Source organism: Alosa alosa, chromosome 14 (assembly GCF_017589495.1).
Source record: "Alosa alosa isolate M-15738 ecotype Scorff River chromosome 14, AALO_Geno_1.1, whole genome shotgun sequence".
Taxonomy (NCBI): Eukaryota; Metazoa; Chordata; class Actinopteri; order Clupeiformes; family Clupeidae; genus Alosa; species Alosa alosa.
In genome coordinates this window covers 14,398,730-14,416,238 of record NC_063202.1, presented here as the reverse complement: position 1 = coordinate 14,416,238, position 17,509 = coordinate 14,398,730, and the positions used below count along the sequence as shown (strand labels likewise).

Genomic DNA, 17,509 nt, shown 5'->3' with positions numbered 1-17,509 from the left:
ATAAAAACTGGAGAAATCATAAAGACACAAACACAAACAATTATGGATAACAATAGTATACTCACTCTAGTTTCTCCAGTTTACAGTGGGTTTCTTAAAGCAGCACTAAGAAGTGTCATTCCTGAGTCACACAGTTTATTGCCATTCAAGTTCAGCTGTCTGAGACTTGAGCCTGAACTGAGGGCTGAAGCCAGAGAGGAACAGCTTTCCTCTGTCATGTAACAGCCCCACAGCCTGGAGGAAAGATGCATCAGAACATTCAACTCTAATCATACACACACAAACACAGAGATACCTACATCACACACACACACACACACACACACAGATATGAGCTAAAACCTGACATGATTAATAGTTTCTTAGACACAATGCAACACTTCAGTCTTAGCAACATTCAACACACACAAACACACATAGCTATGGATAATCATAGTTTACTCACATTAGAGTCTCCAGTTTACATAGTGGATTTCTTAATGCCGCACTCAGTAGTGCCACTCCTGAGTCCTGCAGTTTATTGAAATCCAGGGCCAGCTCTGTGAGACTTGAGCCTGAACTGAGGGCTGAGGCCAGAGAGGAACAGCTTTTCTCTGTCAGGTTACAGTTACCGAGCCTGGTGGAAACATCTGAATATTCAGCTCTCTCTCTCTCTCTCTCTCAGACACACACACACACACACACACACTGACATGAGCCTGAGCTGAGAAATAAATGTTATGGATTATAAGATTATAATAGCATACTCACTTTAGTGTCTCCAGTTTACAGAGCGGATTTCCTAAAGCAGCACTAAGAAGTGTCACTCCTGAGTCCAGAAGCTTATTGACACTCAGGTTCAGATGTCTGAGACTTGAGCCTGAATTCAGAACTGAAGCCAGAAAGGAACATCTTTCCTCTGTCAGGTTACAGGTCCACAGCCTGGAGGAAACATTAAAATACATCTGAGCATTTAACTCTCACATCACACACACACACACACACACACATACACAGAGATGAATAATAACCATATACTCACTCTAGTGCCTCCAGTTTACAGAGTGGATTCCTTAATGCAGCACAAAGAAGTGTCACCCCTGAGTCCAGCAGGTTATTGTAACTCATATTCAGCTGCCTGAGACTTGAGCCTGAACTGAGGACTGAAGCCAGAGAGGAACAGCTTTTCTCTGTCAGCTTACAGTTGCGCAGCCTGAAACATTAAGATACATCTGAATATTCAACACTCACATCACACACACACACACAAACACAGAAAGAGAGATAGAGAGAGACCTACATAACACACAGATACACACAGATATATGGATAATCATAGCATACTCACCTTAGTGTCTCCAGTTTACAGAGTGGATTTCCTAATGCAGTGCTAAGTAGTATCACTCCTGAGTCCAGCACCTCATTGACACTCAGGGTCAGCTGTCTGAGACTTGAGCCTGAAATGAGGTGTGAAGCCAGAGAGGAACAGCTTTTCTCTGTCAGGTTACAGCCACGAAGCCTGGAGAAAACATAAAGATACATCTGAGCATTTAAAGGGACACCCGGCAACGTTTTCGTGTTAATTACTCATCTTCGTAAGTCGGTATATGGTTAAATGACTCATTTCAGGGCGATTGAAGACTCTCTCGCCCGCCGCCTACTGCCTGTAGGAAGAATATCCTGCTTGCAAGTTCAGTGTATCGTACCCGCCGACCGAAGCAGGATCAGTTTACATCCTAAATCCACAGCACAGAGGCAGGCTAACGAAACGCTTAGCCATTGTTGCAAACGATATTGTATAATGGCAGAGCCGGGCGAAGAAGCAGCGAAAAACCCTTGACGGAAGATGCAAAGAAAAGGAAAAGAGCTTCAGACCGAGCGAGGGGGAGTTTCGTAGAGAAAAAAGCATCAGGCTTGCCAGGTGTCCCTTTAACACTCATTTCACACACACACGCACAAAAAGCCATCTGCCTGTGATGAGGTTTGAAGCTACTCGGGAAACAGCTTTTTTCTATCAGGCCACGGTTATAAAAACTGGAGAAACCATAACATTCAACAATCAAACGTCAAACGCTAGTGTTGCATGAAAATACACAGAAAAGTATCAAATATTGTGATACCCTGAAATTGAAAATATCCCATTTTGTTAGTATCGGTAGCCTAAGAAAACTAAGTGGTGTGAAAATCAGTACAGTCAGTAGAGTGAGGTGCATGCATGGATGAGTGGAATGTATGGTGTTGTGTGTTCCATGGAACAAAAACAGTGAGCTGTGCCGTAGAAAGTGAAGAGCCACTGAAGTGAGGGAAAAAGTGTGTGTGTGTATCAGGGTTGTGCAAAATTCGAATTGCAATTCTGCTTCCTGTTTACTGCCTCAATTGAAATGCAAGTGAAATTCAAGAATTGAATTGGAATTAAAGAGCCAGTTTCAATTCAATTCTGGAATTTTGCACAAGCCTGGTGTGTATGTGTGTGTGTGTGTGTCTGTGTGTGTGTGTGTGTGTGGGTGGGTATAGTGAGGAGAAGCCAGATTCCAAAGGCATGGAAATGTCTCCAATCCCAATCAGAGAACACACAGACACAGAAGCAGACAGGGCCAGCAGGCCATCACAACTCACACACACACACACACACACAGTTATTGATTATAGTAGCATACTCACTCTAGTGTCTCTAGTTTACAGATTGGATTTCTTAATACATCACTAAGAAGTGTCACTCCTGAGTCCAGCAGCTCATTGCCACTCAGGTCCAGCTCTCTGAGACTTGAGCATGAACTGAGGACTGAAGCCAGAGTAGAACAGTTTTTCTCTGTCAGGTAACAGTTATACAGCCTGGGGGAAACATTAAGACGCATCATAAACATTCCACACTCAAATGACATACACACAGATATAAGCCTGAGCTGAGGGCTAAAACCAGACATGAATAACTTCTCCTTCAAGAACATTTAAAACACACAAAACAGTCATGGATGATACTTACGTTAGTTTCTCTAGTTTACAGATTGGATTTCTTAATGCAGCACTAAGAAGTGTCACTCCTGAGTCCAGTAGATTACTGTCACTCAGGTCCAGCTGTCTGAGACTTGAGCCTGAACTGAGGGCTGAAGCCAAAGAGGAACAGCTTTTCTCTGCCAGGTTTATATATATCAGCCTGGAGGAAACATTAAAATACACTTGAACATTCAACACTCATATTACACACACATTTTTTTTAAATTCTTTATTTGGATTGACAAGTAGGATAGGTATCACGATAAGATCCAAACGTTCAATTCCATGATGTAAACATGAGGGGTAAAGGTCACACCTGTGTTTCCAGATGAAGAAGCTACCAATTATAGCTGACACAGAGCAGTACTTTGTGAATTGTTTAGCCTTTTGTCTTAGAGTCCACAAATCTGGCCCAAAGATTAAGGCAAGGACTTGACACTTGCACCCACAGTTGTTTAGGGCATTACTCAGGGGGTGATATTTTAACAGTTTTGAGACATGCAGTAATGTGTCCATTTTAGCATCAAAAGAGCAACCAATTTTCAGAAGTATAACTGATTTGTTGTTGGATTCATTATTAATACTAAATCAGGTGAGTGTTTTATGACATATTCCAGTGTTGCACAATGATCATACAGAAGAGAAACATCTTCTTGCAAATATCTTCTTGAACTAAAACTGAATAAACCAAGCACATGCAACCAGTGTTTCTGATCTATCTATCCATCTTTTATTAATTAACTTCGGTCTGACTCTGCCCACTTTGTGCGTCTGACTTCGCTCTGGCCACATGTGTGCATGCAGTCGGCAAAATATGCTGTCAAACTCGCACCCCCTGTTTGGAATGTTCACATACGCACAAAAAATGCTGGATCATAGATCTGATCAAGTGGACTGAGTTCAGTTCACAATAGACACATACACACACAACATGTTGTTTACATCACAGTTACACATTATTGACTTACCGAGCTGATCTGTGTGCCTTGATGACAGGCATCAGCCCCAGCAGACCTTCCTCGTTCTGACGTTCCCATCTGTTGTAGTAGTACCTACAGTCAAACTCATCCAGCTCCTGTTCTGAGGTCAGTATCACAAAGGCCACATCTGACCACTGGGCTTTTAGACCTCCTAGACTAAATAAGAGGTACCTTTGGATTTCCTCCACTAGGGACGGGTCACTCAGCTCATTCAGACAGTGGAACAGATTGATGCATTTCTCTGATGAGGGATTCTCTCTGATCTTCTGTTTGATGTACTGGACAGTTTTAGCTGTGCTTTGTGATTGACTGTCTGAATGCGGCAGTAGATCTCTTAAGAGATTATGGTTGAACTCCAGTGAGAGTCCAAGAAGGAAGCGGAGGAAAAGGTCCAGGTGTCCATTCTTGCTCTCTAAGGCAAGATCCACTGCGCTCTTGTGCAGGTCATACAAAGAATCAGACACACGTCCAAAAAACTTAGTAAGTTTGGATCTAAAGGTGACTGGCTTTAGAACATTTTCTTTACGGGTTATGAGAGTGAGGGACACATATAAAGCTGCAAGATGCTCCTGAATGCTGAGATGAACAAAGCAGAACACCTTCCCCTGGTACAGCCCAACCTCCTCTCTGAAGATCTTGGTACACATTCCTGAGTACACTGATGCTTCTGTGATGTCAATGCCACACTCTTTTAGGTCCTCCTCATAGAAGATCAGGTTACCCTTCTCCAGCAGCTGAAAGGCAAGTTTCCCCAGTTTGAAAATAATTTCTTCATCTGTGTGTCTGTGTACTTACGTTTGATATTTGTTTGGAAGGAAGTGTGTGTACATTTGAGTCAGAGTCCTGGGGATCTCTCCACTTTCTGTTACACTCAACATTCTCTCTAGAACAGCGGCTGCAATCCAGCAGAAGACTGGAATGTGGCACATGATGTGGAGGCTCCTGGATGACTTCAAGTATGTGATGATTCTGTTCGCTAGGTTCTCATCACTGACTCTCTTTCTAAAGTACTCCTCCCTTTGGGGGTCATTGAACCCTAGTACTTCTGTCACCTGGTCCACACACTCAGGAGGGATCTGATTGGCTGCTGCTGGTCTGGAGGTGATCCAGAGGAGAGCAGAAGGAAGCAGATTCCTCTTGATGAGGTATGTCAGCAAAACAGACACAGTGGCAGAGGTGGAAAGTAACGAAATACATTTACTCACGTTACTGTATTGAGTAGTTTTTCTGTGTATTTTGTATTTTTTAAGTAGTTTATAAAATCGGTATTTTAAATTTTACTTGATTACTTTTTTAAGTGAAGTATTGTGCCAGCTACATCAAAAAATCCCATCCGTTACTTGAGTAAAAAAAAAAGTTAAGACTAACAAAAAACAGAAAGGGAGGGAAAAAAATCGCCCTAAACCACTAGCCTAGTGATAATGATCAGCATGTAGCCTACAACAGGACATGAATCAAGCTGGCCATGCAGTCTTTCTGAAAGTGATGAAGATGGAGCTGGATCACGAGATGCATCAGATTAGCCTAACCTATGAAAGTGTATTTTCCGCTATTCCAATGGGTTGTCTCAGTTCGTTTTAGTACCAATGATTGCGGAGATATTCAAGCAAACACCATGGGATTTCGTGTTTTTGACGTTTGTGCTCACCTTTCTTTTGAAAGAAGTTTATTAGCAGTTGTTTCCCCTCATTTTGATGTCTCTCTTTTTTCCTGTTTTGGCCTTTGTTTTTAGTAACCTGACTTGGCTTTCTTGGAAAAGACATTGCACCAGCAGCACAACAATTAGCAGTCCACTACTAGCGATGCTCAACTAAATAAACAAAAGATAGACTACCTCATGAATCGTGCAGGCGGACTAAACCATTTAGCTCTAGCAAGGGAGAGTGAGAGTTTTCACTATGTTTTGTATACAAAATCCAGTCAGTCAAACTTTACATTTCGTCTGACATTCATTTTTACATTTAATTTTGAACTTAAAATATTCAGGTAAAATAAATATATGGTGGAAATAAGTATTGAACGCTTTTTTTTCCCAGTAATTAGCCTAAACTTCCAGTGAGTCTATTCGAAATTTTCACCACACATTATATTAACACACATATAGGCCTAAAAAATCCAAACATAAGAGTTTTGTGTATTAAAGTGGAATGAGACAGGAAAAAAGTATTGAACGTGCCTACTGAAATTTCTTCAATACTTTGTGGAAAAGCCTTTGTTTGTAAAGACAGCTTCAAGACATTTCCTGTATGACAAAACTTATTAGTCGCAGTATCAGGTGTGATTTTGGTCCATTGTTCTAAACAGATTCCAGGGGTCCCTCTTGTGAATCCTGATCTTTAGTTCAGATTACTTCCAAGAACTGTTTAATTGAATTTAATTGAATTGGCTGCCTTCAAGTCTTTCTGGAGCTTTCTCCGAGTGGTCCTTGGCTCTTGGAATTGACTATCCTTCTGACTTCCTGGTTAGAAATATTGCGAGGAGATCGGTGCCGGTTGATGATGCAGTGATGTTTCTTCCACTTGGAGATAATGGCTCCCATGCTGCTTACTGGAAGATTCTGAAGTTTTGAAATGCATCTGTAACCAGTTTCATTGATATGTTTAGCAACAATAAGGTTACAAAGGTCTTGGGAGAGCTTTTTGCTTTTATCCATCATGAAATGTTTCTTGTGTGACACCTTGGTAATGAAAAACCTTTTTATAGCCCATTAATATGTAAGCTACTAACCAAGCTTATATTAATTTGCGCAGATAGAAAGGATAACTATCTAACTACTTACAGATTCCAGCTCGTTCCTTCCCTTTCCTTGCCTTAGTGCTTTTTCTTAGCGTGTTCAATACTTTTTCCCTGTGTTATTCCACTTCATTACACATGACTCTACTTATGGAGTTGTTTGGATTTTTTATGTGTGGATTACCTGAGTTATTACTAATGCTTGATGAAAATGTTGTGCCCCCTGTATTCCACTTTTCAAGGGCCCTCTCCTCCATTGCCCTATACTTCCCACTTTCCCCCCCAGTTCGACACCCTAATCTGCTGAACCTTCTGCTCGTTTCCAAATATAAAAAAAAACTCTGCAACTCAACATTGGCCTGCCTGTCTCAGCTGCCTGTGAGGGGCTTTTTAGTTGTGCTGGATTACTGTTCACTGCAAAGCGACCCAAGGATGAGTGCAACTAACTTTGAAAATCAACTACTGCTCAAACTTAAAGGAGAACTCCGGTGATTTTTCACATAGATCTCCATTTCTCAACATCCTTATCAGGCAAGTACCTCCACTCGGCGGCCATATTGCAACACTTTTTGGGCACTTATCGTGCATCTATTTCCGCAGAAATGCGTGTGCGTAAGGCTTCACGACACCAATCTTGCTCCAGCAGCGAGATCACAACAGATGATTGGTACGATGTCTTCACAGCACACCACATGATTGGCTCAATGTATTTTACAACACACCACATGATTGGCTCAATGTATTCACATGTCAACGTTTTGCCGCGGAAGGGTTGTGATATGTGTAGACAACTGCCATATTGGCGTTACAAACTAACCCCATGCATTACTATGGAGGATTTTTTGAGTGCTGTATCTCCTCATTAGAAAGTCTCTCGTAAAACTGGTTGTTCTGGTACCCCAAAAAAAAAAAAAAGTAACTTTTAACTTTTACTTAAAGTACATTTTAAATGAACTACTTTTTTCTTTTACTTGAGTACATTTTCAGATCGGTATTTTAACTTGTACTTGAGTAATATTTCATCAAGGTATTGGTACTTTTACTTGAGTACAATATTTTCATACTTTTTCCACCTCTGCACAGTGGTTGGTTTTGTAACATCACAACACGTGGGGTTGGATTGGAAATTTAGAGGAATCCGACTCTCATTTAAACCATCAAAGATGAACAACCATTTGAACTTGTCATCATTAAGAATACTGAAATCTTTAATGTCACTAAAAAAGTGTTGAAGAAGCTCCACCAGACTGAGTTTCTTCTCCTTCATCAGGTTCAGCTCCCGGAAAGGAAGAGGAAATATGAAGTGGACATCCTGATTGGCTTTTTCTTCAGCCCATTCTATAATGTTCTTCTGCACAGAGACTGTTTTTCCAATGCCAGCCACTCCCTTTGTCAGCAGAGTTCTGATGGCTTCGTCTTGTCCAGGTAAGGGTTTAAAGATGTCATTACATTTGATTGGTGTGTTGTATGTTTCTGATGTCTTGGATGTTGCCTCGGTCCGTCTGACCTTGTTCATCATTGACCTGTCCACTTCCCCCCTCTGTGATGTAGAGCTCTGTGAGGAGTGTGGGGTTTCCCTGCTTTGAGATTCCCTCAGATAAACACTGAAACTTCTTTTGCAGAAGGGACTTGTGACTCTGTATGTTTGTATGCCGATGTCTGTAAGGCAAGCAGAGGCAGAGCTTTATAGAGGTATTCTACACTTCCTTGTGTTTTATGAGCTATAAACTTAATGATATGACTGTCAAGTCAAGTCAAGTTTATTTATATAGCACATTTCAAAAACATGTAAATGTAATTTATATAAAGAAAAGCAAAGAGTAATAGTAACTAAAAGCATAAAAGGGCAATAGTTAACTGTATTGTGATGGAACATACAAATGCTGATGTTAACAAAATAGTTTGTGCAAGGGCCCTCTCTTTTTGCCATTTACACCACCTCCTTGGATCCGATTACCTGCTTGTATGGCTTCTCATTAGCCTGGAAAATCCAGACCTTGGTAATCTAGAAACAATGGCCACGAACAATGTAATGGCCCAACTCGAGGGGCGGCAACAAGAATGCATTTAAAAATCTCACTGCACGCAATTGGATAACACCATGTTTACTCTGAATGATTTCGGACTTCGACGCAATCGGATAACACTACGACCAATGTGTTCTGCCCTCCAAGCGCTGTCTTCATCAGTTTAGCTGGTTCCCTGGAATGTTGGGGTCAAAGTAACGTGCATCATTGCTCATTGCCAGAGTGTCTGGATTTCCAGGGTAGCTTCTCATATCACTGCTACATAGATTATACACAATTCTATCTGTCGTTCCCACCAGACGACCTTCTGCCTCGGGAAGAAAGGTCGGTAACACTTTACTTGACGGTATCTACATAACACATGACACTGTCATGACACATAAACCCTAACCCTAACCCTAACGAAAAAACAAATGACACTTAATAACAGAAGCGTTATGTCATAAACGTTTAAGACTTGTTTTTAATATTTAGGACATGTTCATGACAGTGTCATGTCACTCTTATGTAGAGACTGTCAAGTAAAGTGTAACCGGAAGGTCTCTCAGACATATCCCCATGTATGAAGGAACATCACCTTAAGCTAAACCTCTCAGGCTGAACTGCTGGTCCTTCTAGCCAAACAAACTATACATCACAACATCAATGTCAAAACTGATTCCTTATCTCTTGCTCCTACCAAGGTGTCTTCTACCTTCTCTCACCATGTTGCCTCTGTTGCCCAGTCGTGCACTTCATCATAAGATACTGCAACGCCCTCCTGACAGGTCTCCCAGCCTGCGCAGTGAAACCCCTTCAGATGATCCAGAACGCGGCGGCGCGCCTGGTCTACAACCAACCCAAAAGGGCACATGTTACCCCGCTGCTCATCCAGCTACAATGGCTACCTATGGCGGCCCGCATCAAATTCAAGGCTCTACTGTTGCCTACAAAGTAGTCTCCAGTTCTGCTCCCACCTACTTGAATGCCCTCATACAGACATACGCTACCTCCAGACCGCTGCGCTCCTCAGACGAACGAAGTCTAGCTCTACCACCGGTACGCTCAGGCCAATCCAAACTTTTCTCATCTGTTGTTCCTCGTTGGTGGAACACACTGCCAGTTCCTACAAGGGCAGGGACATCCCTCTCCACTTTCAAAAAACTCCCCAAAAAAGACCCAGCTCTTTAGAGAACATCTCCTCTCATAGCACCACTTACAACAAGTCTTGCTGATCCTAGCACTTACCAGCTGTCTTGAACTGACACTCAACTGTTTAAAAACAGCACTCACTGATGCACTTATTCTTACTGTACTTTACCGTTTTTAAATTGTCCTAAATTTGTTGAGAGAATTGCTTTAAAACTTAACTGTTACCATGGTGTTAGTTGCTTTGGTTAAAAATGCGTCAGCCAAATGTAATGTAATGTAAATATGGTTTGTCATGTGTTGAGTGAAGATATTCAATCGAAACGAATGGGTGTGGACATGGCCTATGCAGAATGTAAATATGATTAAATTCCATGTACGTTCATCGAAAACCCAGAAAAAGCGAAGGAATAACCAGACCTGCATAGTTCTTCTTTAAAAATAAAATATGCAAATTAGGCAATCCCTCATTAAATATGCGTACATATAAACTCTTGAAGATACAGATTTTCTGAGGTGATCACAATGTCTACAATGACCATGTAGTGTACTGTAAGTGTAAGAAAGTGTGTGTGTGTGTGTGTGGGGGTGGCTGTCCTGTTTTATATATCCAATTTACATATTTCCAAAAATATATTTTATATCCAACCTTGCTATTATCATTGGAACGTTAACTTAAAGTGAAAAATACAGAGCAACAGGTTTATTCCCTGTGTTGCAAGGTAAAACTTTCACAACAGAGTCCAGGTATGAGAATGATGATGAGATCTCATTCAGTGATAGGATTTTTACAACTATTGCCTCCCTTGCATTTGCAGTACTACAACGGATACCAGCTACCCGACAGGGACATCCATTCTTGTGTGCACACTTGGGGCAGCCATGGCCTACTGGTCAGGGGTTCGGGCTTCAGGCGGCAAAAATAAGTCAATGTATAGGAAACACTGAGTCGTTCTCTCACTCTCCAGATCTTTTGGAATTTTGTAAAATAAGGTTTCAAATAAGTAATTGGTATGTATCAACTTATCTGTTCTTTGTGAGGAATAATGTATGCATGCATATTTAATGATATATTGCCTCATTTGCATATTTTATTTTATTTTTTAGGCAAAGGGTAATACAAAAAGTATTTATCTTAATATGAAGATTAAACTGGTAGAAATGTATGAGGATTATAAAGGGGAAAAAAGTCACCTGTAGTGTGATAATAGTGTCACCTATTGTGGTCATTTTTCACGACTTTCGTCCCGGGTAGAAATTTTGGCACACATCCCACGTTGTTCAATGGGGTCATATTAGTCTATAACAGTTGAGATATTCTCCGCTAAATGAAGTGCATACAAATCTTACCCAGGACCTCTACTATAACGTGTCAGGCAGGAATGGAATCACCTTACTCAACTTAAGCTTATTCTGTTCAAAAGATGTAGACCATCAAATACATCTTGTGCACCTGTGACAACCTCCCCCATCATGGTTGTCACACACTATGGGGTTGGTTGTCACTATGTTATTTTAATGGGGAAAAAAAAAAAAATTGAGGCATTCTTAAAAACAAATTGAAAAGGTTTAATTTCATTGAAATGCAGCAACCTAGCATTGCTTGACCTGAAACAACATTCACAGGAAAAATCAAGTGCAGTTCATCCTCGTGTAACATCATATTGATATAATAATGTATAATCCCATAGTAAATCTAAATATTCTTTAAATATCAATCTGGTTGGGTGGAACAGCAGTGCCACTGATGCCTGAGAAATAATGAGTTTGAAACCTTAATGCTTTGCATAAAAGCATTTCCTAAATGATACTCCCTTTAATTAACATTGTAATAATATTACATGTGACAACCAACCCCTGACGACAGTGTGACAAGCAACCCCAATTGAGATTTTTTGTTAAAGTTAAGAATAACAACCACATGTTGTACTGTAGCTAAGAAAATATGTATCTAAATCATATCTCCCTTCATACTTTTAAAAGAACGGTTTTGTTATAAACCAACCGTGTAAAATACTAGAAGACAATTACCAGAGTCCTTGATATTTACATTTTCACATGAAAAAACAGTTCAGTCCTAAATGTTTAGTTCAGTCCTAAATCTAAATTTTATGCCTCCTACTCCTGAAATATCCTTAGGTGAACCTTAGGTGCACATCTTTTGTATCAATGGTTTCTAACAACACCCCTTAGTTAGTGAGATCTGATGAGTGTGACAACCAACCCCGGTCTCCCCTACTTCGCAAAAGTTGTGAAATATAACCGCATATTCCGTTTTTGGAATGTTGGCGACTGGCTACATAAATACTAATAATAATAAAAAACGCATCTTTAAATGCGTTCATAATACGTGCATGCTTGAGATGAAACCAGCAGTTTTTCAGCAGAAACATGAGAGGACTTGTCTCTTAATTAATGGGGGATTTCACTCTTCACACACATTTTTAAAACAAGTCATTTACAATGTTTCAGCCAAGCTTTGGTTGGTTTAGATACAACTGAACGTAGGCCTATGCAAATTCTAAAGTAGCCTAATGGATTAACTTTGATTTGCTGTGCTGCATATGGGACAATAGTACATTATATAAAGTATGCCTATTAAAATATTTACATAGGTTAGTCTACGTTTGAAAAATATTGAAGGGAATCCAGTCCATTACACAGGTCTTTGGCAAGTAGCTACTACAGAGACAGGAGATGAACAGTCAGCATCAGCCAGTAGCACAACCAGATACATGTACAGCCAGCTTCAAAAGCAAGCAGCCCAAACCCTAATTTATAACTGTGAAGGTGATTTACACACAATTATTTTTCTTTCCCCAAAAAACTATATTTGGTAACTTCTAGACATCCAAAACGGGGTGGGATGATAGCCTAGTATTGGGAGCAGTGAGGTGTCAGGTAAAAAAGGGTTACATTTTGGCCAGAGTTCTGGTAGGAGGGCCCCTTTGCAAGATTTTGCTTAGGCATAAGGTCGGAACTGGTTGTAGCAAAGCTCCGCTTTAACCTGGAAGAGCTGACCCTAGAGGTGTTTATGCTTGTTAAGAACTGAAATGTGTACTTTTAGTATTCATTTATTTTTTATGTGAACTTAGTTTGCACATTTTCGGTCCAGAAATGTTAGGCAAGGCAGGTTCATCTGGTCAGTTTTTGAAACAGACACCCCAATGTATTGAATAAATACAAACACTGTGAACAGATCCTGTACTCTCTTGCTGCTCTTGTAGCCTACACTTCCTTTCCTTTCCACTAAGCTGTTTGTGGTTGAAGGCATCCTACAATATTCTGAATGCTTTTTTTTTTCACATTTCGTACAACATCCTATGACACCGTCGTCGCTATACATAAAGATTAAGACCAAAATGTATGGCAATTGTGAGGGCTGAATGACACTTTAGGTGATATTCATCCAACTTACATTAGGCTATGAGACATCTTCGCATGACGTTGTAGAAAAGTGAACCACACACAAAAGTGTTGTGTTTAGTTTCTTAGCAGAAGCTGTTGTCCAATATAAGTTTTACGTTCGCATTTCATGGTAGGCCCATTTACACCACTTGGGCGAGAAACATTAGCTATCCACGACTAATCCACGACCCGGATCCTTGCAAACAGCCTAGCCTACTTCCTTGACTAAACTCTCCTGCGTGCGTCGTGCGCGCCCCCGCGCAACTCCGACGATTCCTCGATGATTCAGGCTAGGCACCTACCTATTAGACAAGTGCTATTCCAAGAAAAAGTCCTTGTATATGGGTCTAGAGGCATTTCTTAGTAAAAGTTGGGAACAGGACTTTTTATCATACTTAACATGTGCCAACTAGCCCTGTTCCCAAGCAGAATTTAGAGTTTTTGACCATCTAATTAGCACAAACAAAATGGCGATTTTGGGCACTTTCTTCAGCAGTTTTCACCATCCTCTGCCGTGCTTTCCAGTCGGAGGCAGAGCAGTTGCCACCATACTGTGACACAGTTGGTGAGGATGCTCTCAATGGTGCAGCGGTAGAGGTTTAGAAGTTCACCAGGATCTGAGGAGAGAGGTTGTGTTCTTTAGTCTCTTCAGGAAGAAGAGATGCTGGTGAGGACCAGGTCTTTGGTCCTCTTGGTGTTGAGAGCCAGGTTGTTGTCGGTGCTCCGCGGATGTTAGGTGCTGGACCTCCTCCCTGCAGGCTGTCTCATTATTGTTGCTGATGAGAGCAATCACCGTAGTGTTGTCTGCAAACTTGACAATGGTGTTAGAGCCATGTACAGATATGCAGTTGTAGGTGAAGAGGGAGTAAAGGAGGGCTCAGCACACGCCGGTGTTCAGGGTGAGGGTTGAGTGGGTGAGGTTATCTAATCTAACAGACTGCGGTCTGTTGGTTAGGAAGTCCAGAATCTAGTTTCAGAGGGAGGTATTGATGTCCAGTTCAATGAGTTTGGTGATCAGTTTGGAGGGGATAATAGTGTTGAATGCTGAACTGAAGTCAATGAACAGCATTCTCACATAGGTGTTGCTAATGTCAAGGAGGGACAGGGCAGAGTGAATTGCCGTAAAGATGGCATCCTCTGTGCTCCTGTTCTGGCAAATTCTCTTGAAGCACTCTATACTGCAAACAAAATCTACCTCTGGGTACAAATAAAGTAACTTGAACTTGAACTTGCACTAGTTATAAAGTTATTAATCTAGCTATTAATTCACAGGACATTTAATCATTTTACACAAAGGTTATGAAGAAATATGGGTAACACTTTATGGTAAAGGTACATGAATTATCATGAATTCATGCATGAATTAATTCATGATTTATGCATGACTTCCTTTATCCTTTATATCCTATTAATCATCAGGAATTGACATGAATTCATATACTCTCATTCATGATGACCTCATGTATGAACAACACATCAACTAAAGCATTAGGTGTGATGGGTATATCATTGTGATTTATGATTTCTTAAGCATGATCATCATGATTACATGAATTTTAGGATAATTGCTCATGCATTCATTATGTCTGTGGCCCCTCAACTAAAGTAGTGAATAATGACATGTGTTTAGAGAACTCCAAAGTTATGAGAATTTGAGCAGTGATGATCACATTTTTGGCAGAAAAATAAAGTCATGATCATGGTTAATACATCATAATTCATAATGATGTGCCCATCATACCTAATACTTTAGTAATGTGTTCATGTATGAGGTCACAAATGACAAACTATGGACTCAGTAAATTCCTGTTTTCCTGAGTTTACTGATAGCCTATTGTTAATTTATTTAGAAGAGATGACTTTTACAATTTAACTCCTTGGTTCTTTATTCCTAATCATATTGTAACGTCGGTGCCTTTTGGACTGAGTGCTAGCCTCCCAGAATGCAATGTGTGTGAATGCTGGTTTGTGTAATGTCGGTTTTAGCAGGGAATGTCTAATAAGGGGAGAACCTTCACTCTCGGAACTCTTCCGGTGTGGTACTGCATCTAGGGGCACTCGTGGGCGAGTCCAGAATGAATGGAGGTCTATTGAGCTGTACCCCTCAAAATCCACTTTTCTCGGGATATAATTTTTTTTCAAGTAATTTGAATATTGTATTCGAAAGGGGAGACAAAGACAATACACTTGGTTGAGTATTATATTATAATATATTATATATATTAAAGTCACTTAATTGTTCTAAAAAGCCTTTCAAACGTGTCAATGACGTCATTCATTAGCATGATCATAGCATAGCATAGCATCAATGCTAGCGTCAATGAAATGCTAGCGCAACAACGACCCAACCTGTAAGAAAACCAAAGGACATGACTCCCGGATTATTTCACTTTTGATTGATAATCCATATCCATTTTGCGAAAAATAAAATAAAATCTGAGGGTTTCAGTTGTTAAATAGGTGAAAACAATAAATGTAGCCATGTAGCTCCATAGGACCCCATGTATTTTGAACTCGCCCGCGATCGCCATCTAGGTGAACTCTGGTGAACTGCAGCCAAATTCAGTTTGTATGGGATTAATAGAGAGTGGGGAGGCTCTCCGTAGACAGGCTCTGGTTTTAGTTTGTGTAATTGCGTTTTCCTTGTCATGTATGTGTTAGCTTGTGTAGTCTTTCTTTAGGTTTTACCTCATGTGTTTTACCCGGTGTATGTGACAACCCTGTTCGTGTATCGTGCTTGTTTTATTGACTTCCCTTGTGTTTCCTGTAATGGTGTCTTGGTCTTGGTCTATGTGTTGGCTGATTCCCGCTTGCGCATTAAACCTTTGATTGGACAACTGTGTGTGTCACTATCAAATCCTTACATTGGTGTCAGAAGCGACTTTTGAACATGGCCTCCGCTCAGCGAGAGAAGCTGGGAACGGGAGACCTTATCACTGGGTGGAGGCCCACGCAAGAGGATCCAGAGAGAGCCCTTGTAAGGGCTGCTAAAAAGCTTGAGGCCTTCTGTCGTTATTTCTGCCGGAGGAGAGGAGTTGTCGTCTGGACCTGCCTGCTGCCATGGGAGGAGATCTTGCCGGAAGAGGGGCCAGAAGAAGCGGTCGCGGAGAAGACAACGCTGGCCTGGGCGCTGATTCCGCTGTGAGAAGACTCAGCAGGAGTGGGACCATGACGGGCGGCGGGGAACAAAGGGGGTCTGGCTGCAGCTCAGCGTGGAGCTGGTGCCTGCCTATCCTGGTCGGTGCAACTGTGGAGTGGAGCGACGGAGGTGCAGCGACAGTTGACCCGTGAGTTCCAGTGCTTGGTGCCACAGTCTACGGTAGTAAGGCCACCTAGGGCCCCGTCTGGAGAGGAGGAGTGCCGCGGTGACACGCAGCGGAAAGTGCAGCCTGAGGGCGTCATTGCTAGCAGCATGGCTCCCCGTTGAGTGAGCTCCTGCGGCGTGTGCACCCCACGTGTTGTTGGCGGTACAACAGACTGATGGACTGAGCGAGTGAATGCCCACACCGACGTTATGGCAATGGCTAAGTGAGGAGATTTTGCCGAGGACGGCAATAGCTCGCGAAGGGGCTGTGTAACGTCGGTGCCTTTTGGACTGAGTGCTAGCCTCCCAGAATGCAATGTGTGTGAATGCTGGTTGTGTAATGTCGGTTTTAGTTGGTGTAATTGCGTTTTCCTTGTCATGTATGTATTAGCTTGTGTAGTCTTTCTTTAGGTTTTACCTCATGTGTTTTACCCGGTGTATGTGACAACCCTGTTCGTGTATCATGCTTGTTTTATTGACTTCCCTTGTGTTTCCTGTAATGGTGTCTTGGTCTTGGTCTATGTGTTGGCTGATTCCCGCTTGCGCATTAAACCTTTGATTGGACAACTGTGTGTGTCACTATCAAATCGTTACAATATATTCAACAGAATTGGTGGTCTTTCTTTTGTTCTAAAATGTGAGGTGACAAAACTTCAGTACCAAACTACTGTTAGGCTATTGGCCTACCTTATCTAAATTTAGCCAACCAAGTGTCTTCGTGACTGTTTCATTCACAACTTCTCACCTCACAAAATGGAACAATGTATATTACAATCAACATAAGTCCATGTTTTCTCTAGATGGTTTGACAATAGTGTTCATACTGACATGTTGAATCTGGGGCTAACTTCAGCATCGTGCCTCCCAGTCCCTTTCATGGAATTTAATTTACAGATGAAAGCTATTTCTATGGGGTTAATTCAGTTTATCAAAAGTCATCTGTCTTTTGGTATGGA

The 17,509-nt window shown here is 41.3% G+C and overlaps 1 protein-coding gene across 1 annotated transcript; it reads right to left on the bottom strand.

Annotated features, from left to right (window-relative positions):
- Positions 1-746: 746 nt before the first annotated feature.
- Positions 747-16,651, bottom strand: LOC125307648 (NACHT, LRR and PYD domains-containing protein 3-like). Its single transcript, XM_048263703.1, is given in 9 exon segments — positions 747-921; positions 1,022-1,192; positions 1,328-1,498; positions 2,641-2,811; positions 2,963-3,133; positions 3,942-5,111; positions 7,760-8,200; positions 8,202-8,345; positions 16,479-16,651. Coding segments are annotated over 9 exon segments (2,787 nt in total).
- Positions 16,652-17,509: the final 858 nt, after the last annotated feature.